We start from the raw sequence: 21,949 nt of genomic DNA, 5'->3' as shown, positions 1-21,949 counted from the left end.
TAAACATTCATGAGAAATTATATTAAGTTGATACACCAACTTTCTAACTATTGACACAGCTGCATTGGTAAAGGACAGCAAACCTGTTCAGTATAGGTAGAACATGAGAACATTTTCTACATGTAGACGCTGAATTTTTCTTATAAACTATAATTTGTCTATGGAAAAAGGGGAATTTTTAAAAATTTATGTATGGGAGCAATATGTTTAATTATGCATCACCTTTCCTTGCTGACGCCACTTTTGACTAATCTCTGTGTTCAGTGATTATGTTCATAGTTGCATACAACAAGCCATTTTTTATAAGTAAGAAAATTTGAAAATAAGCAGAAGTTAAACGCATAAAGAATGTGCATTTATACGCAGAGGAAGAACGTATTTAATCCATTTTTTTTAAAGCAAGATTTACAACATTTCAAAAAATATATTTGATCATATGTTAGTTTAACAGTGATAAAGTTTACTTTCATTGCATCCTTTACTGTTATATGTATAGTGTTTTTTATTGATCATAAATATTTACAATTGCGTGCAGTTGATAATGAAAATGTATTGATAATTTACAATGGATTATTCAATAACAAAGGCCTTTTTATAATATAAACTGACATTTGCAATAATATACATGTATGGAATTTTTGATTATTGAAGTGAAAAAATCGATTTAAAGTTTCAAAAATCTTGTCTTAATCATTCACATTCAAATCCTGTTTTAGAAAGGTGATCCTTTATTCCTGAGTTTAAACTTGTTGAACTTTATATTATTTAAAGTAGTCCTTTGGAATTTGACTCATTTCAATGTTATTATGTACTCTGCATGAGGCTCTTATTCATGTATTTTTATTTCAATAACCACTGTTTTTAGTCAGTAATGTACACTTAACTATAGAACTTGAATGTTTTACAGAGATGTCATTAATGTTTTATAACAGTGTGGTCGCGTTGTTTATATTAAATCTCTCATCCGTTTGTTGAGTATGTGACATGTAAAGAACTAAAGCAAGCATAATTTTGTTCACACGCTCGTTTAAGAAAGTAATTTTAGAAAAATTAAGCGATATTTTAGAACAACACTAACGACATAACAAATTATCTAAAGAAACATCTAGATGAAGTATGAATAAACATGCATGAGAAATCATATCTAAATTGATATACCAACTTTTTAACTATTGACCATAAGCTGCATGATAAGAAAAACAATAAAACCTGTTCAAAAGTATTGGGAGGAAGAATAGCATGATTGTATTTTCTACATGTAGGACGCTGACTTTTCTTTACTTACCTTTGCATTCATCTCTAGTGGATACAGTTTCTGAAGAGGCCTGCCTATGTGCAGTGGCTTTCCCTTGCTAACAACATTGACTTGCGCTCCTCAGACTATATTATCTTTTCCCTTGATCAATCTCTCAATACTTGCCATTTTCCCAAATCCTCTTTCCAAACTCAAGAACTACATCACCTACTTTCGGACACAGACTACCCTTTACTTTGCCAACCTTATGACACTACCTTAAACTTGTTAAGTATTCCTTCCTCCACCTGGACCAAAAATGCTTTCTCAATCTCGCTAAATACCTAAACCTACGCTTGACCACTCCTAAATCTTCGTCATTAATAGTATGCATTAGTATTTTGTCTGGAATAGATGTTAATCTTCTTCCAAACATAAGATGTGCAGGAGTCAGTACAACTACATCCACTTCATCTTCATATACACAAGTCAATGGTCTAGAGTTTAACGTACCTTGTACCTCAAATAATTTTGTTAACAATTCTTCCTCGTTCAACTTAGCGCTACCCAACACTTTCTTCAGACAACCCTTCACCAATGCTACCATTCTTTCAAAAAATCCACCCCACTAGGATGTCCTCGCCAAAGTAAACTTCCATATCAACCGATTTCCTTCCAATCAAGATTTTACCACCTTACTTCCATAAATCCTCTTCAACGCTTTCTCAGTTGCTTTAAATGTTTTGGCGTTGTCCCAAACTATTAGCGAGGGTGCTCACATTCTAGCAGTAAATCTTCCATACAATTCAAAAAACAACGTGCTTTTAAACTATCAACTAAATCAAGACAAATTGCTCTTGTAACACAGCAGGAAAATAATGCGATGTATACTTTAATTTGACTAAATTTGCCAAATTTTATCACACAATCTTTATCTACCACCTGTGTGTTAGCCAATAATGTCTTCTCGACTTCCACCAGACTTTTCTCTGTAGTTTTAACCTCTTTTGGCTTTGGCCAATCACAATGGGGACCTGAAAACCACTTCAGTCCCTTCCACCAAAGTTCACTTTCCTTTAATTGTGATGCCGTTAATCCCCATGAGCCTAAGTCTGCAGGTTGTCTACACCCAGACAATGTTTCCAGTCATCCTTCCTGCTCAATTTTAAAATCTCGTTCAATCTATGGCAAACAAACTGTTTCCATTCTCCCCTATTACCGATCCAGCACTAAATTGCCTACTGTCCAACCAATAGTATTTCACCATTATATTGCATCCTTCTAAGGCAACTTTCACTGTGTCCATCAACCAGCATATTCCAGCTGACATTACTTAGTCCGGCTATTGCCTGCAATATTATTGGTGCTATCCTTATTTTCGACGTAAGCAACTCATGTGGTAGGCACCGCTTAGCTCTTGTCACAAATATACGACCGCACAGTATGCCTTTTGGCTGGCATCTGCGTACTCCATGCAAGTAATACTTACTGTACCAAGTAAATTACTCATACACATCTTGCCACAACTAAATCCCTGACTCTCTCTCTCTAAATCTTCTATCCACCTCCCATCGTTTTTCTCTTTTCACCTTCCAGCTCATTACCCCATTCAGCTTTCTCAATACACAGCTCCTGAAACAATAACATAGCACAAACTATAACTGGACTTATAATAACTAAGGGATCGAATAATCCTGCAAGTATACTTAGTATATTTCGTTTACTTGAGATGAATGCCTTTGCTCTTTCAGCCAATTTCCAGAGGCTAAATACAAAGCGATCCGACTTTGGCATACGTTTCTTAGCCACTTCCTTAGCCTAAATTCTCCCGCAGCCAATCGTTCACTTGCTGACTCATACAACCTCATTCTTTCTTCTTGGATTGTTCGCCGGACACTGGATCATCAACATAAAAGCTATCTCAGAGTTTTTTCACAAATTCCTTGTCTTATCTCTATGAATGAGTCTAAATGAATTTGCAGTGTTGCATTCAACAAAAATGGAGAGCAGTTAACCCCAAACACTACTCTACAAAATTGATATTCTACAGGTTTCACCCTCTCAATGTTTACATCATCAACGCATAAAAATCTTAGGCAGTCCCTGTCCAAAGTATCAACTTCTATATTCAAAAATTCCTTTTCAATATCTGCCACAAAAGCGACTTTCTTAACATGCCCTGCCCTATTATCTCATTGGTTAACAGTAATCAATTTTACTTCACGTCACGTGACCTGAATTATTATGATGGTTTATTTTCCAAAATGTGCTAGTAACAAGGTTATGTAATATGAATGTTTATGCAGTGCGGTGTTTGAAATTAAAAGAAGATATGATCTTCGCACTTTGCTGGACAATTTAAGCAATAGTCTCAGGACCTGAAAAATCAGGTGACTCAACGGGATTCGAACCCATCACCTCTGCGGTGCCGGTGCAGCGCTCTGACCAACTGAGCTATGAAGTCACACAGTGATGAGCAGGTCAATATTGTTGGGCTCCATGTTTCTTCGTGAAAATCTTCGCGAATGTTTATGCAGTGCGGTGTTTGAAATTAAAGAAGATGATCTTCGCACTTTGCTGGACAATTCTAAGCAATCGTCAGGACCTGAAAACCAGGTGACTCCAACGGGATTCGAACCCACGACCTCTGCGGTGCCGGTGCAGTACCTGACCAACTGACGGCGAAGTCACACACAGTGGTGAGCATTCAATATTGTTGGGCTCCATAAGCTTTCGTGAAAGGAATGTTGTATGAATGCTTATGCAGTAAGTGTGTTTGAAATTAAAAGAAGATATGATTTCGCATCTTGCTGGACACTTAATCAATCAATATATATTGACCTGCTAAACCACTGTGTGTGACTCTTCATAGCATGCTGGTCAGAGCACTGCACCGGCACCGCAGAGGTCATGGGTTCGAATCCCGTTGAGTCACCTGATTTTTCAGGTCCTGAGACGATTGCTTAAATTGTCCAGCAAAGTGCGATGATCATATGTTCTTTTAAGGTTATTTAAAATAAACTTGTAGCATTAGTCAATTCAAGACAAGGCTATTTTAATATTGTAAATTATCTCTAGAACCAAGTCTTTCCACTTTTTGCTGAAGGAACTGTTTCCCTTCTCACTTGTTACACCATAACGCTTTTTTCTTTACCAAATTCACTTTGATCAACATTCACCTGACATATAAGGCCTTCTTTTTTTAAGATGGGTGCTTTTTCTTTGCTGTTTTAATTCCAACAAAACAAGTTAAATTAAATAGTCTAATTTTGAATGCCACGCATGTCAGTTAAGGTATGTAAGTTAAAATGTGAATTAACGTGTCAAGTAACAATCAACTGATGTATAGAAATACCGTAAAGTACAGAGGTATCTCTAGCATTTCTAAGTTGGATTTTCGCCATTACAAACGATATTTGACATCGACGATGCAAAAACATAAAAATCTAGCACCAGCAATGTCTGTCTTGTAACAAGTCACATCTACTATCCAGTGGAATATCATGTTGTTTTTAATGTTTTGTTGAAAAGCTGCTATAATTGGCAAAAGCTGTAGCATTATCTCTGCCGTTTAGTAGTTGTCTATGTTTCAATTTGTATTAATTTCATGCTTTTGGTAAAGTTGAATTTATAAACGAATAAATAAGTTTGATTTCATCATGTATATCCTCGACTTTAACGAAGAGTGATATATGGTGTAGGTAGAACTTTCAAAATTGATGATTTTAACTGTCTTGTAGATACATCATATTCATTTTTAGATGGAATCAAGAGAAAGCAGAAATCTACTTTACATTCAGCAAATAATCAATGTGGTACAAACGGAACTTGCTCAATTTTTCATCAAAGAATGGAACTCTCGTTACAAATCAACACATGGAGAATGGGACGATACGAAAAATAGTGGCAAAAAATTTTACAAATTAGAATCGGGTAGGAGGTTGGATAAAAATCTACAGTTAAAATATCAGGAGGGAGACACCAGTAAGTGGGACTGCACAACATTATTCGATGCAATAATTTTTTCAAATTCAATTGGAAATCATCTTGATAAAAACACAAAGGATGCTGTTCATGCACTTCGTTGTGAAAGAAACAAAGACGCACATTGGTATGAAAGCGAATACTCAGATGATGATTTTGATAAAATAGTCAACATCATTGAAAAATCATTTCAAGATTTGAAATTATCTCTCGATGAAATCAATAAAATAAAAAATCATCGTAACAGTTTTAATTCGTTCCAAGTTCTTCCTTCAAAACCCAATCATTTTATCGTTGAACGCACTAAATTACAAGATGAAATTATAAAAGATCTTGAAATATTGAGGAATGATAACAATAACGAACTGACATATTTTTACATCACTGGTAATCCTGGCAGTGGTAAATCTCAACTGGCGAGACAGGTTTGTGAAAAAATATCGTGTGATTGGGAAAATAGAACTTCGTTTGTAATGACTCTCGATGGGAAGAATGTGGAATCTCTTTTAAAATCTTACTGTGACCTTGGATACCGCTTAAACTGTAACAAGTTTATGGTTGAAAAATTTAAAGATGAAAATTGTTCCATCAAAGACAAAGTCAAGAATTTCGATCGTTAGTATCTGCTCGATTGAAATTCTGGCAAAATTGGTTGATCATTGTCGACAACGTTGTGCAACTGAGCGAAATTTCTTCGTTACTACCACAAGTAGGTGATCCCATGTGGAAAAATGGACAACTAATAGTAACTGTTCAGAATACAGATGCCGTACCTCACGATGAATTGTCCAGCAAACATATTTCTATCAGTAGTGGAATGAATGACAGAGAATGTTGTCAACTGTTGAATTCTTACACTAAAGATGAAAATGCTGATGATCAATTGTTGAATGAAGTATCGCACGCATTAGATCGTCAACCGCTGGCTTTGGCTGCTGCTGGTTATTATGTCAGTCGTGTAAGCAAAGCAAACTGCTCATTTACTTGGAGACAATATTTAAAGAAAATATTTTCAGAAGAACAAGAAAACATGGACGCCACTTTTGTTAAATTTAACTCGGTATATCCTAGAAGTATGTTACAAGCTTCACTTTTAGCTGTCAGACAAAACGCTGAAGAATCCTCAATATTGGCAAATGTTATTAACTTTTTTTCTATGATATCGTTTGATCCTATACCACGAGACATTTTGATTATGTTCAAAAAATGATCCCAAACACTCAAAGGAAGATATATGTCTTTGCTTAGACGAATGCTCATTGTTCTTGCATTCAGAAAATAATGACATTAGTCTACATCGCATTGTTCACAAAGCAATTATTGTTTATCAATCTGAACATTCAAATGAGGAACATGAAATTGAAACTAACGTTGATCAAATATCTAAAGCACTTTACATGTTTAAAGAGAGAGACGATGAAATCAAATTAATGCCACATCTTGAAAAAATTGTTCAATTATTAAAGACCACCAAGACAAAAATCAAATTGAATACTTTACAAGTTTTCCAATATTTTGTTGACAGATTAAGACATTTTGGAAAATACGATCTCGCTCTAGAACTATTGGATAAATTTAAATCAGAAGAATGTAGTTATGACAAAGCTTGGTATTTTAATATCCTTGGTCTTTTACACTTTGTTACCGGGAAGTATAGCAAAGCTAAAAATCATCACGAAAAAGCACTAGAAATTCAAACACAATCGTTAGGTCCAAATCATGTTAATGTTGCTGCGTCTTTAAACAATCTTGGTACGGTTTTACATGAAACTGGAAACTACGACAAAGCTATAGAGTTTCATGAAAAGCTCTGGAAATTCAAAACAATCGTTAGGTCCAAATCATGTTGATGTCGCTACGTCTTTAAACAATCTTGGTAATGGTTTTAATGAAACTGGAAACTACGACAAAGCTATAGAGTTTCATGAAAAGCTCTGGAAATTCAAAACAATCGTTAGGTCCAAATCATGTTGATGTCGCTACGTCTTTAAACAATCTTGGTAATGTGTTTAATAAAACTGGAAACTACGACAAAGCTATAGAGTTTATGAAAAAGCTCTGGAAATTCAAAACAATCGTTAGGTCCAAATCATGTTAATGTCGCTGGTCTTTAAACAATCTTGGTAATGTGTTTAAAAACTGGAAACTACGACAAAGCTATAGAGTTTATGAAAAAGCTCTGGAAATTCAAAACAATCGTTAGGTCCAAATCATGTTGATGTCGCTTCGTCTTTAAACAATCTTGGTGCGGTGTTTAATGAAACTGGAAACTACGACAAAGCTATAGAGTTTCATGAAAAAGCTATGGAAATTCAAAAACAATCGTTAGGTCCAAATCATGTTGATGTCGCTACGTCTTTAAACAATCTTGGTATTGTGTTTAAAAAAACTGGAAACTACGACAAAGCTATAGAGATTTATGAAAAAGCTCTGGAAATTCGAAAACAATTGTTAGGTGCAAATCATGTTGATGTCGCTTCGTCTTTAAACAATCTTGGTGCGGTGTTACATGAAACTGGAAACTACGACAAAGCTATAGAGCTTTATGAAAAAGCTCTGGAAATTAAAAAACAATCGTTAGGTCCAAATCATGTTGTTGTTGCTTGGTCTTTAAACAATCTTGGTATTGTATATAATGATACTGGAAAAAACAACAAAGCTATAGAATTATATGAAAAAGCTCTGGAAATTAAAAAGAAATCGTTAGGTCCAAATCATGTTAATGTTGCTGCGTCTTTAAATAATCTTGGTTCGGTGTTACATGAAACTGGAAACAACAACAAAGCTATAGAGTTTTACGAAAAAGCTCTGGATATTCAAAAACAATCGTTAGGTCCAAATCATGTTGATGTCGCTAGGTCTTTAAACAATCTTGGTAATGTGTTTTATGAAACTGGAAACTACGACAAAGCTATAGAGTTTCATGAAAAAGCTTTGGAAATTCTAAAACAATCGTTAGGTCCAAATCATGTTGATGTCGCTGCGTCTTTAAACAATCTTGGTTTATTGTTTAAAAAAACTGGAAACTACGACAAAGCTATAGAGCTTTATGAAAAAGCTCTGGAAATTCGAAAACAATCGTTAGGTCCAAATCATGTTGATGTCGCTGCTTCTTTAAACAATCTTGGTGTGGTGTATAATGATACTGGAAACAACAACAAAGCGATAGAATTTCATGAAAAAGCTCTGGAAATTAAAAAACAATCGTTAGGTCCAAATCATGTTGATGTCGCTACGTCTTTAAACAATCTTGGTACGGTGTTACATGAAACTGGAAACTACGACAAAGCTATAGAGCTTTATGAAAAAGCTCTGGAAATTCAAAAACAATCGTTAGGTCCAAATCATGTTGATGTTGCTACGTCTTTAAACAATCTTGGTGCGGTGTTACATGAAACTGGAAACTACGACAAAGCTATAGAGTTTTACGAAAAACTCTGGAAATTCGAAAACAATCATTAGGTCCAAATCATGTTGATGTCGCTGCGTCTTTGGTTACTTCTTTTAAAAAACTGAAAACTACGACAAAGCTATAGAGTTTCATGAAAAAGCTCTGGAAATTCGAAAACAATCGTTAGGAACTAGTCAGGTTGATGTCGCTACGTCTTTTTACAATCTTTGTAATGTGTATAGTGATACTGGAAACTACGACAAAGCTATAGAAGTTTACGAAAAAGCTCTGGAAATTCGAAAACAATCGTTAAGTCCAAATAATGTTGATGTCGCTACGTCTCTAAACAATCTTGGCAATGTGTATAATGATACTGGAAACTACGATAAAGCGATAGAGTTTCATGAAAAAGCTCTGGAAATTAAAAAACAATCGTTAGGTCCAAATCGTGTTGATGTTGCTAGGTCTTTAAACAATCTTGGTACGGTGTTACATGAAAATGGAAACTATGACAAAGCTATAGAGCTTTATAAAAAAGCTCTGGAAATTCAATAACAATCGTTAGGTCCAAATCTAGTTGATGTCGCTACGTCTTTATACAATCTTGGTAATGTGTATAGTGATACTGGAAACTACGACAAAGCTATAGAATTTCATGAAAAAGCTCTGGAAATTCGAAAACAATCGTTAGGTCCAAATCATGTTGATGTCGCTGCGTCTTTAAACAATCTTGGTTAATTGTTTTAAAAAACTGATAACTACGAGAAAGCTATAGAGTTTCATGAAAAAGCTCTGGTAATTCGAAAATAATGGTTAGGAACTAGTCAGGTTGATGTCGTTAAGTCTTTTAAAAAATCTAGGTGTGTTGTATTATGAAACTCGGGAATATGACAAAGCTTTGTAGTTACACTTTGGTAGCTACGTGTTTCAAAGAAAATTGTACCTTCTAAATTATGTTTCCATTTTTACGTGCATAGACTGTAGGAGCAAGGCTTCCACCTGCCAAGACAGCCTCTCCTCAGAAGGTATTTTTGGTAGTGAATAAAACGTTTGCAATTTGCATTTTGTGAGGTAAAATGAACCTAAAGATGTAATGATCCTTGTCTATATATAGTTTCACTGATATCTAGTGAATAAACTTACTCACAGCCAGGAATCATCCTAGAACTTAGAACTGCCCATGCCCTGAATCTGACATTTCTTCTTTAGACTTTATTTCTAAAGTAATTTGCTTTTATGTTATAACCAAGTAGTAATTTTATTGTATGATTTTACAAACATACTAAAGTATATTGGGATGACAGAATTTTGTTAAATAAATACTATCCTGTTAGTTGTTCATATTCTTTGATACATTCAGTAATTTTTTACCCAGTTCCATAAGCCTATGACCACATTCCAGGCTCCTATAATTTCCAAGGGGTACATCTTTCATACCATACATACCACCCCACCATGCTGCAGCCAATATTCCTGTGCTATCACTATCTCCACCATGAAACATAGAACAAGAACACAATTGAAACCAGGAATCTTATGCCATCATCAAAGCATCGTAAGCAATCATTGGGCATCATGACCACTGGATCCACCCCAACCTGAATAACGACAGATTTATAAAAGCATCATGTCAGGTATATAGTCACTGGAAACTTTGGTTCAAAAGTTCCATTCATTAATCCTCGTAGTTCAAGATATGATTCCCAACTATTTTTAAAGTAGCCTCTAAGATTTTGTTTTCTTCTACATCACGACCAACCTTCTCAATGTATTCCCAAACTTTGGGTAAAACACTTAAAAGTCCTGCTCCCATTTTTGGAGCCATCTTCTGTATAGCATAGGCTGTAAATAAAGCTGCAGTAACAGCCTAGATAACCTATAATTAAAATCATTATCTTTAAAGATTGCAATTAGGTCACTACATTATGATGACCCTATTTACATAATAGCAGCATTTTGATATGGATCATGGATTCAATGGCGTAGTAGTGAAGATATTAAAGCAAAACAGCAATGGCAATTCAAACAGTTTTCAGAAGACAGAAATTTGGAAATGTGGAAAGCGATGAAAAGGGATGGATCAAAGATATGGTCATTTAAAGTGAGCAATGTTAGAAGGATGAGGCATTTGAGATGTGGTTCTAGAAAATGATGGATTGCATCAACTTATGCAAACCTAAGGTCAACCTTCTATTTATTTATAAATTGATATTAGATAAAAGGATATGAAACATTCATGGTAATGGCTTCATCAAGTAAGTAATCAGGAAGAGTTGAAGATAAAACATTTAGCTAAGAAAAGCAATAGGATTAGCTAAATTACTATAAAGGTTTGTTAAAATGAAAAGCAATGCAGATAACAGGAAAACCTAGCAACTGTATACAAAGCAACACTTGTTGATAGACAAAACACTAGACATTAGTGACTTGATAATTGATACATGATCTGAAATTGTTGCTTTTATTATGAAAGGTGAATACCTGTGGGTGATTATGAGACATCCTTCCACTTTTAAACAGCAATTTCATTAACATTTCAATTTGATCTTCACAAGGAAACATCAAACTATACACATGGATCTCATAGCTGCAACCACATCCTCCACCTCGTTCATTAAATGGAATAATGTAACCTTTTTCCTCAAGAGGTCGTAACATGAAACATGCCTTGTTGTGGTCAGCCCAGGAGCTCTTTTCCCACATATCCTCAGCACATGTCTTCTGTATTTGTAGCCATAATGCTCAATAACTCTTCCGTTGTTCTCCATTCAGAAACCAACGCTTTGCTGTAGCAATGTGTAGTACAGGTCGTCAACAACTCCATCCTTAATGTCAATTTTATCAAGTCCTCCAGTTTTTCTAGTTCTTCATGAATTTGAGTACCACTGTAACAGAATTCCCACAAACCATTCTTATAACCTAGAGCATCCCTTACCCACGAAACCATAACTGTTTGTATTTCTCGGATAATTGACCGTATTTTCGAGCCATTTTTAGCCATGTTTATCACCGTAGTTTAATGAATTTTTTTGAAACACAAGGGAAAGTTACCGTTTCAACTTAGTCAAGGTTTGATCAGAGAATACCTACATTACTTCATGTTATCCGATTTGTTAAATACTGTCGGTGTTTACCCCTGCAATCTGTCTCGGGCAAATCGAAAGTATGTTTTGTTTTAAGTATGTTTTTAATCGAGTATTTTTTTCTAAAGCAAAACAAATTATGATATTGATGTGAAGTTACAAACATGACCAGTTGTAATTTGGTTGGCTACATAACTTTCAGTGGAATGAGAGTTGAGTGTGAGCTTATCATGAAATTAAATTTTTCAGTAAGTTTGAAATTCAGTTAGATCGTTGGCCAATTAAATATGCTGTTCAAAGCAACATTTAGTATCTTCCATAGAAAGTGAATGCGATCTTTTTCTTTTGCTATTCTGAAGCAGTAAACACCATGATAAACAATTAAATGTTTTTCATTCTTTAACTGAAGAACAAGAAATTGTTACTGCACTTGCCAACAATTTTTGTTTTCCAACCCAATAATCCTCATTAATGTACAAAACCCATCCAGTTGTATCATCCCACTTCATCTTCTTTGCATTTCTGAATAGTATTATAACTATATTATGAAACAGCTTGCTTGCACTGCTACTTCAAGGGAAGAAAATTTAGGGCTGCAAAATGTTATGAAAGTTAGAGAACATAAAGACACAGTCACTTCATGTGGCAAAACATCTTTTTAACATAGAGATGATACCTACGGCAAACCTCTTTAACATAGAGACACAGGCTGCTTCATGGCAAAAAACTCTTTTTAACAGAAGAGACACAGTCACCACAGCAAAACTCTTTTAACATAGAAACACAGACACTTCACGGCAAACTCTCTTTAACATAGACACAGTCGCTTCATGGCAAACCCTCTTTTAACATAGAGACACAGTCGCTTCATTACAAAACCCTCTTTTTTAACAGAGAGACACAGACACTTCAATAGCAAAACCTCTTTTTACATAGAGACACAGACATCTCAATGGCAAAACCTCTCTTTTAACATAGAGACACAGTCGCTTCATGGCAAACCTCTTTTAACAAAGAGACACAGTCGCTTCAATGGCAAACCTCTTTTAACAAAGAGACACAGACACTTCATTTCAAAACCTCTTTTTAACATAGAGACACAGTCGCTTCATGGCAAACTTTTTTTAACATAGAGTACAGTCGCTTCATGGCAAAACCTCTTTAACATAGAGACACAGTCGCTTCACGGCAAAACCTCTTTAACATAGAGACAGTCGCTTCACATGGCAAACCCTTTTTTAACATAGAGACACAGACACTTCACGGCAAAAACTCTTTAACATAGAGACACAGTCACTTCATAAAAACCTCTTTAACAGAGACACAGTCGCTTCATGGCAAAACCTCTTTTTTAACAAAGAGACACAGACACTTCACGGCAAACCTCTTTTTAACATAGAGACAGTCGCTTCATGGCAAAACCTCTTTTAACATAGAGACACAGTCGCTTCACGGCAAACCTCTTTTTAACATAGAGACACAGACACTTCACGGCAAAACCTCTTTTTTAACATAGAGACACAGTCGCTTCATGGCAAAACCTCTTTTTTAACATAGAGACACAGTCGCTTCACAGCAAAACCTCTTTTTAACATAGAGACACAGACACTTCACAGCAAAACTCTTTTTAACATAGAGACACAGTCGCTTCACGGCAAAACCTCTTTTTTAACAAAGAGACACAAAGAGACACAGTCGCTTCACAGCAAAACCTCTTTTTTAACATAGAGACACAGTCACTTCACAGCAAAACCTCTTTTTTAACATAGAGACACAGTCGCTTCATGGCAAAACCTCTTTTTTAACATAGAGACACAGACACTTCACAGCAAAACCTCTTTTTAACATAGAGACACAGTCGCTTCACGGCAAAACCTCTTTTTTAACAAAGAGACACAGTCGCTTCACAGCAAAACCTCTTTTTTAACATAGAGACACAGACACTTCACAGCAAAACCTCTTTTTTAACATAGAGACACAGTCGCTTCACGGCAAAACCTCTTTTTTAACAAAGAGACACAAAGAGACACAGTCGCTTCACAGCAAAACCTCTTTTTTAACATAGAGACACAGTCACTTCACAGCAAAACCTCTTTTTTAACATAGAGACACAGTCGCTTCACGGCAAAACCTCTTTTTTAACATAGAGACACAGTCACTTCACAGCAAAACCTCTTTTTTAACATAGAGACACAGTCACTTCACAGCAAAACCTCTTTTTAACATAGAGACACAGTCGCTTCATGGCAAAACCTCTTTTTTAACATAGAGACACAGTCACTTCACAGCAAAACCTCTTTTTTAACATAGAGACACAGTCGCTTCACGGCAAAACCTCTTTTTTAACAGAGAGACACAGTTATTTCACAGCAAACCTCTTTTTTACATTGGTGGTCGATTGAGACAAGCCTCTAACAGTGATTCTAGAGGCTGCATCACAAATTATTACATAAGACATGCTCTGAGCATACACTACACATTCTAAATTATAGTTTTTCTATAGTTATATTATAAAAAAACTATATTATAGTTTTCCTGCAAACTTTCTGTTGATATGTTCATGCAAAAAATAAACAGGAAAGGTTCAAGACGAATCAAGAGCATTCTGTCACACAAAAACAATGTTTGAAGTGGCGTCCAGCAAAACCATTAATGAAAATTAATGGTAGATTCACTTTAACATTTATATGAGAAGAATAAGATTATCTTCAAAGTCAATAAATCATTATAGGTATTTAATATTTTAACCAAATGGAAAAAACCAATCTGTATGCATGTGAAACCAAAGATAACAAACATTCCAGAATTGATCACATTCTTTAATAATTGCATAAGCCTTAGCCATCCATACCGAGAAATTGCACCCAATGAAACAAATGTTACTTGATAACGTTTCAAACATTAATCTAACAGAGGGGATATATTTTTGTAGACATAAATAAATTTGAACACATACTTTTGTTGATATGTATGTTCAATGTATGTATGTTGATATGTATGTAATTCGTAGAACGTTGCATATGAATGTTGATGGAGTACGCAAACGAGGTAGACCGAGAAAGAGATGGATGGATGCTGTGAACAGTGATATGAAGGCGATGGGTATAACGAGAGATATGGCGAGAGATAGAGACGTGTGGCGTGGAAAAATTCATGGACCGGTCAACCCCCCTGGCGGGGATTAATACTGGCCGGTATATAAATGTTGTTTGTTTGTTGTTTTGTACTTTTGTTGATATGACTGTGCTAATAAATATAAATTAATATGAATTTGTGCAACTACAAATAAACAATAAAAACAACACTTTAAAAACTCATACCGCATCAACTCTTTGTGTGGTCTCTTTCCTCTTCACGTTACTGTAAAAGAGCTCATTTGAGCGTCTGAATTTCTTCATGAATTGACACATTTACCAGGTGTAATCCAAAAATACCGCAACTAACAAAAACCAGTATCACTGCCAGTACTGTGTTCGTGAATTAACAAAGTTAGACCATAATTAGTCGAAGTACCATTCTCTCAGCCAGACTTCTCAGATAGATATTTACGAAAACTGAGTGAGCCCTGTTGATCGCTTGCATTCGAACTTTTGCAAACTCTAAAAAACATACATATACGAAGAAATATTGTTCTCATACATGAAATTTTAAAATTGTACTAAATTATGGCACTGAAATTTCCCTCTTAGGTTGCACCAGTTGTATTTGCGGTTATACATGCCACTTTACGGCAGAAACTTACCACATGTTGCATTTACGCCATGTTCTAATAACAAAAACCATGACCAGCCGACAATTTAAAGAAATATAGTACAAAACAAATTCCGAAGAAGCAAGACATCTTGAGATTGCAAAATATGAATCAAAACAAGACAAGAAGTGAACTGTAAATTTTCGACTTTATTTCAAAGTCATCCTCGGACAGAATGATATTTAAAACCATACATACAAAGATATATTTACAACGCAGGAAATGAGTAAACGGAAGTAAGCAATAGAAATAATAACCATTCTAATAACAAATTTGGCGCGATTCTCATTACTTCAAGTAAGTGAAAGTCAAAAGGAGTCTACAAGAATGTCAATATCGAGATAAGATGGCGTCTACTTCCTCTGGTAAAACACCTAAAGGAATCTTAAAACAGACTAATTCTTTGGAGGATCAGAGGTACATTAGTAACTTCTATAAATTTATATTTTTCGCTAAAAATGAAAATAAATACGGTGATGTAGATTTGATTATTTTTGTGAAAATGTTTAAACTAAGATTGTCAAGGACTCTTAAGTTCTTAAGTATCTTTACACATTTGTCTGGCTTTTAAAACTGACGAAACAGACTTTCATAAAAGTATTTGACTATCAGTCGTGTACGCAAATCTTTGTCATAAAACACAGTGATCTGTTTTGAAATAAATTTGAAGTGGATAATTTGAATCATAATTCTAACAAACAACGTACATAGCGAAGCTAAATGAAAGTAATTAGCGAAATGTCAACTTAAACACTTAACAACCCATTTTAATACTTTGAAAATATTCATTTGTCAACAAAACATGCAAGGCGAACATCTTTTATTTTCTTATTTCCGACTTCCAACTACAAGATGTAAAAAAACAACAAGTTAACAACCCATTGAAATCAATCGAAGTTTAAAGTTTGCATGATTCTGCAGTATTTATTCAGAAATTACAAGGAATTTCAGGTTTGTTAGCCACAGTTTGTACGTATACCTTTTATATAAATTTTCCTGTTTGGTCTATGATTAAAACTGTGTGAGTTTCACTACAGCAAGATCGAACAATAAATACTCTTTGTTCTGCAGTTAATAAAACACTGTATTAATCTACTTATTTAACGTATAGAATTTGAATTTATTTTTAAATAAGGTGTCAGAAGCAATGGTATGATCTATGAAATTGGCTGCTTTTCAAATCAAAGTTTTGCAGTTTATAATACACCAAATTGTTCACTGTTATCATAGCAGTGATCGCCACATTTACTAGTGTGTAGTGCTGTTTGAGAAGGATTAATCCAAGAACTCTTACCTTTGTTTATAGTGTGGAGGTGCATTTCGATGAAATGAACATTTTGCAAACATATCATCCATCAAACAAAGATTATGGTCACATGAAGATAAATGAACCGCCAACGCCTTACAGTTATTCTTGTGAAGATTCTGATACTGAGTCCAATGAAAAACTAGATCCAAAAAAGTTGGCAGAAAAGTAAATTATTGAAAGCTTTGTGTTTCCAGTTTACTTTCTCCTTTTTCAATTTTTTTTTCCATCATTGGTATGAACATGAGAGCAAATACTGTTGTTTCTTTATAGAATGCAAAATGTTGAATCAACGTCTAAACATGAATCGTATGACAGAAATGAAAGCAGTTCTGATGAAGATATGGATCTGACAGAAGAAGAAAGAAGTGAGTTAATGACACGAGCTTTAAATTTGAATTCAAAATGAAATGAACCAATCACACAATGAAAACGAGTCACATTCTATAACAAACTCATTGCAAATTTTTATACATAAAATCTCATTGTAAATCTTTACATTTTATTATACATATACACAAATAAGGAATTTGGTCATGATAGATAACATTTTACCCTCCAGGCATAATAGTATCTTTACTCTAAAGAAAATTTATAACTCATCAGTATTTAAACAAAGTAATGGAAGAAATATCACATGGTTCTTAGGGGCTGTTAACATGAGCTCTACGTAAAGGGCAAGCCCTCTCTGTTGGCCTGTATTTTACCTCTCTTTTACATGCGAATTCTAGCCCTACATGCTAGAGCTCGGTTTGAACAGCGATAAATCAGACAATGCCAAAATACATGGATGTTGATGAAATGATAGTTTGCTGGACATTTTTTAAATGTTCTAATTTTTTTATACACGCTGTAAAGCACAATATCTCCTTTTTTAGATCTTAGTCTTCAATCTATATTTATACAAGAACAATTTACCTGTAACCAACGGATGCCACCTTTTCTTCTTCTTCATTATCTTCAGCAATGAAAGGATTTGGTTTATCAAACTTCTCCTTTTCCTCTGAGCGTTTTAAGACTTGCTGTGAGAAATTTTGGTTTATGAAAGTTGCTTCCAGACCAAGGTTTGTCGTAGAGTTTATGCTTTTCTCTGTATTATCATCTATAGGTGTTTCCACAGCTGTTTCATTAACAGTCAAAAGATCTAAAAAACGTAGATCAATAATAAAAAAACAGCTTGTTGTTTCTTAAATTATCAATTAAAACAAAAAATTTACAAACCAAATGCTGATTCATCTCTCATGTCAAAAACAGAGCCAACACGCTAAAACACATGAAGTAAATACTTAATTTATAGTTATAAATATCACTAATAGTATATTGATAATTCTTGTAGATATAATGGTATCTGTAGCAAACAAATTTCCTTTCATTAAAATCTGGTAAAATCAAAGTAAATTGAACAATTAAATTTTTCAATAAAGTAAATATTTTTACATTTCGTTCCTAAAATTCATTTGTAATATGCATGCGCTTATAATTCTTGGTTATTATTGATGGTTAATAACTGGTCATGATTGGTGGTTAATAACTGGTCATGATTGGTGGTTAATAACTGGTCATGATTGGTGGTTAATAACTGGTCATGATTGGTGGTTAACATTGGTGGTTAAGATTCGTGGTTATCATTGGTGGTTATCATTATGATGGTTATCCAAACCATTTAATTCAATGAAAGCAAGTAATGTTTTCTTACATTTCTGATAACAGGATCATCAGTCATTGTGACTTTATGGAAAATCCTGTTTTGCAAGGCAAGTGGGACTTCATTCTTAATGTTGACACGATCATAAGCCTTGTCATAATATTCCAGTTCACCACATTTTACCCTATTTAACAAAGCACAGAAATGGAGAGATCTTCATAAACACATAAAAACAAGATATTATAACCTTCCACTCTTCCCGAATCATCACAGACGCATTACGTATCCTTTGAGGAGTCTACATATAAGTTAAACATATAGATATAAAATTACAGTATATCCATAAGTGTACCAGTCATGTTACTATATATTTATTATATATCCTCTGAGGAGTCTACATATAAGTTAAACATATAGATATAATATTACAGTACATCCATAAGTGTACCAGTCATGTTACTATATATTTATTATGTATCCTCTGAGGAGTCTACATATAAGTTAAATATATAGATATAAAATTACAGTATATCCATAAGTGTACCAGTCATGTTACTATATATTTATTATATATCCTCTGAGGAGTCTACATATAAGTTAAACATATAGATATAAAATTACAGTACATCCATAAGTGTACCAGTCATGTTACTATATATTTATTATGTATCCTCTGAGGAGTCTACATATAAGTTAAACATATAGATATAAAATTACAGTACATCCATAAGTGTACCAGTCATGTTACTATATATTTATTATGTATCCTCTGAGGAGTCTACATATAAGTTAAATATATAGATATAAAATTACAGTATATCCATAATTGTACCAGTCATGTTACTACATATTTATTATATATCCTCTGAGGAGTCTACATATAAGTTAAACATATAGATATAAAATTACAGTATATCCATAAGTGTACCAGTCATGTTACTACATATTTATTATATATCCTCTGAGGAGTCTACATATAAGTTAAATATAAAGATATAAAATTACAATATATCCATAAGTGTACCAGTCATGTTACTACATATTTATTATGTATCATCCGAGGTGTTCATGGTTGAGGTACATCCGTTTGTGTACCATAATATCTTATGCAAGTTGCATAATTACTATAAATTTATAATGTATCCTTTGGAGTTCAAAGTTTACATACATGTATCACACTATCACAATTCTTTTGTCCACTTTCTTCACAGAGGTTGCACCTTAAAACTTACCCTCCCTCAACTAAGTTTATTACAAACCTGATTTCTACGTTCCTGCCAGTTGTTTCTATTGGCAAATTGTTTCTGCAATTTACGATGGAGTCTGTTGTCACGAGTCTTCAACAAATTCTGCATCCCAGCTTGCTGACATTGCATTTGACGCTCTTTACCACGTCGATTATTCCTTTAAAAAATAAAAAATTTTTATGTTAATGTTGTTCATATGAAAAGGAGTCATTTAGATGAAGAAATTTACAAATATAATACAGAAGTGATTTTATTTTGAGACTTAAAAGTATAGAAAAGTTTCTATTGTACCTGATTGAATTTGTTCCTATTGCGCATGTAAACAGGCTTTTGTGGTCGACTTGTGTCAACAAGATGGAAAGTTGATTCATCTTCTTCATGATAATATGCATATTGATTACCACTACCAAATTGATTTAAGTATTTATCTATAGAAGTAAAACAATATGATTAAACTGCATGAAAATAGTGAAGTCTAGACAGAATACAAACTTTGGTATCAATGATCTTGATAGGCTGTACTTGACCAATCAGAAACCTACATAAAATGAAAATGTATGTTATAAGACCTATATATTTATACAGTCAATACAAGAAATAATATTTTATTCTCTTAAAAGTGTAGAGTGGTTTTTTAATGATGACTACATAACAATGTTTTACAATAATAGCTAGTAAAATATGATTATAAATTTCACCACGTGACACAGAAATATAAGAACAACTAAAGGTCAGAGTGGAAGACATTGATAGCAAGGAATTTCTTATGAAATATAAAATATTTTACCTTGCCAAGTTTATCTCCTTTATAGAATGGTTGATAAGGTATTCCTTTAAATGCATCTGAAACAGAGGTAGGACCCCAGCCGTTTGGGTTATCTTCAATGACAGGAGGAATAAAATGAATTCGTATGTATCGCATCCATTTTCTGGCATATACAACCACAAATACACCATCAAAATGAATGATAATATTGAATAGTGACTAGTTTGCATGTTTCCATCAGTCAAAGGTAGAAACGTCATCACTTTTTGTGACCGACGACCATACCGACGACCCGATGACAATTAATACCAAGTTGTCGGAAATCATTTTCGGTATTGTTTTACTGAGAAAGCAAACGATTGCCTTAAAGCTGCTTAAATATTGTAATTTCTAACGATAAAATGAAACTTTGTAAGAAGAAGTTGTCCTATTTTTTATCAAATTTCAACGTATATTGAACAGTGATACTGTCGTCACAGAATAGATAAGGTAATCTATTCTGTGTCTTTGTTTTACATAACAATAAAGGCCCAAATTATTTGCCCCGTATCCACTCAAGCGACGCAGACATTTGACGCTTAACTCTTCAGAACGTTGAATTTATCTGAAAGATTGAATGTTCAAAGTTCCAACCGTCGACCTGCAAAAGGTTTGTAATACAAAAGATAAAGAATTATCATGTGTGTTTACGATGTATAAATGTGACCTTAAATACAAAATGTTTGTCATATTTAATATATTTTTACTAAATATTAGTCACACCTTAGTACTATGAAATATACATTATAGATACCCGTAGCAATTTGTAATCCTGTAATTGTATACCAATCAAACGAAGTTGCAAATACAAACAATTTACTTACGAAAAATAATTACTGCCATCGAAAGGAAGGCCTGTTTATCGTGATGTGTTTGTTTGCCAAGAAATTCAAATTGCTTGCTAGCATGCAATTATATTCATCTTTGGTCCGGACGGTATATTTATAAAATATGTGTTATTTTATTATACTTGTGATAGTATGAAGTGACATTTATGAATCTGGAGGAAAATTAAGTTTAAAATTGCAAATGGACTGATGCATGCCATCATTGATAATTGAAATATTTAGTCGGATTTTTTTAAACATTTAGTCGTTTTGTAACTTTGCAATTATCTTTCGTCGAGCTGTTGACGCTAATATGAATGTTTTATGCAGTGCGGTGTTTGCTTAAATTGTCCGGCAAAGTGCGAAGATCATATCTTCATTTAATTTCTGTTGACGCTAATGTTACTATAAGGCATGAACTATGATCACCATTTTTAACTGATATGTATGTGGTCGCGTTGTTTATATTAAATCTCTCATCTGTTTGTTGAGTATGTGACATGAAAGAACTAAAGCAAGCATAATTTTGTTCACAATGTCGTCTTACTTTAGAAAGAAAGTAATTTTAGAAAATTAAGCGATATTTTAGAACTACACTAATGACATAACAAATTAGCTAAAGCAGCATCTCGATAAAGTATCACTAAACATGCATGAGAAATCATATCTAAATTGA

The 21,949-nt window shown here is 33.9% G+C and overlaps 2 protein-coding genes across 3 annotated transcripts in view; one reads left to right on the top strand and one right to left on the bottom strand.

Moving 5' to 3' along the window:
* The window catches only part of LOC124456706 (sorting nexin-29-like), an 89,940-nt gene that overhangs the window by 10,654 nt on the left and 57,337 nt on the right, over positions 1-21,949 (bottom strand). The gene's annotated exons all lie outside the window — the stretch shown is intronic.
* On the top strand, positions 15,753-19,118 carry LOC124456712 (protein phosphatase inhibitor 2-like). Of its 2 annotated transcripts, XR_006952398.1 has the most exons (5): positions 15,753-15,860; positions 16,750-16,917; positions 17,023-17,117; positions 17,628-17,813; positions 18,460-19,118. XR_006952398.1 is itself a non-coding variant. In XM_047007093.1 (4 exons), exons 1-4 carry the CDS (start codon positions 15,790-15,792, stop codon positions 17,717-17,719), a joined length of 426 nt encoding a protein of 141 aa, XP_046863049.1. In that variant the 5' UTR covers positions 15,753-15,789; the 3' UTR covers positions 17,720-18,185. The 2 variants fall into 2 exon arrangements, 1 of the variants encoding a protein (XP_046863049.1); XM_047007093.1 differs by lacking the exon at positions 18,460-19,118 and having other exon boundaries at positions 17,628-18,185.

The sequence above is a fragment of the Xenia sp. Carnegie-2017 genome, unplaced genomic scaffold (assembly GCF_021976095.1).
Source record: "Xenia sp. Carnegie-2017 unplaced genomic scaffold, XeniaSp_v1 HiC_scaffold_6, whole genome shotgun sequence".
NCBI lineage: Eukaryota > Metazoa > Cnidaria > Anthozoa > Malacalcyonacea > Xeniidae > Xenia > Xenia sp. Carnegie-2017.
The sequence above is the reverse complement of the archived record's forward strand: the minus strand, read 5'-3'. Positions and strand labels throughout refer to the sequence as shown.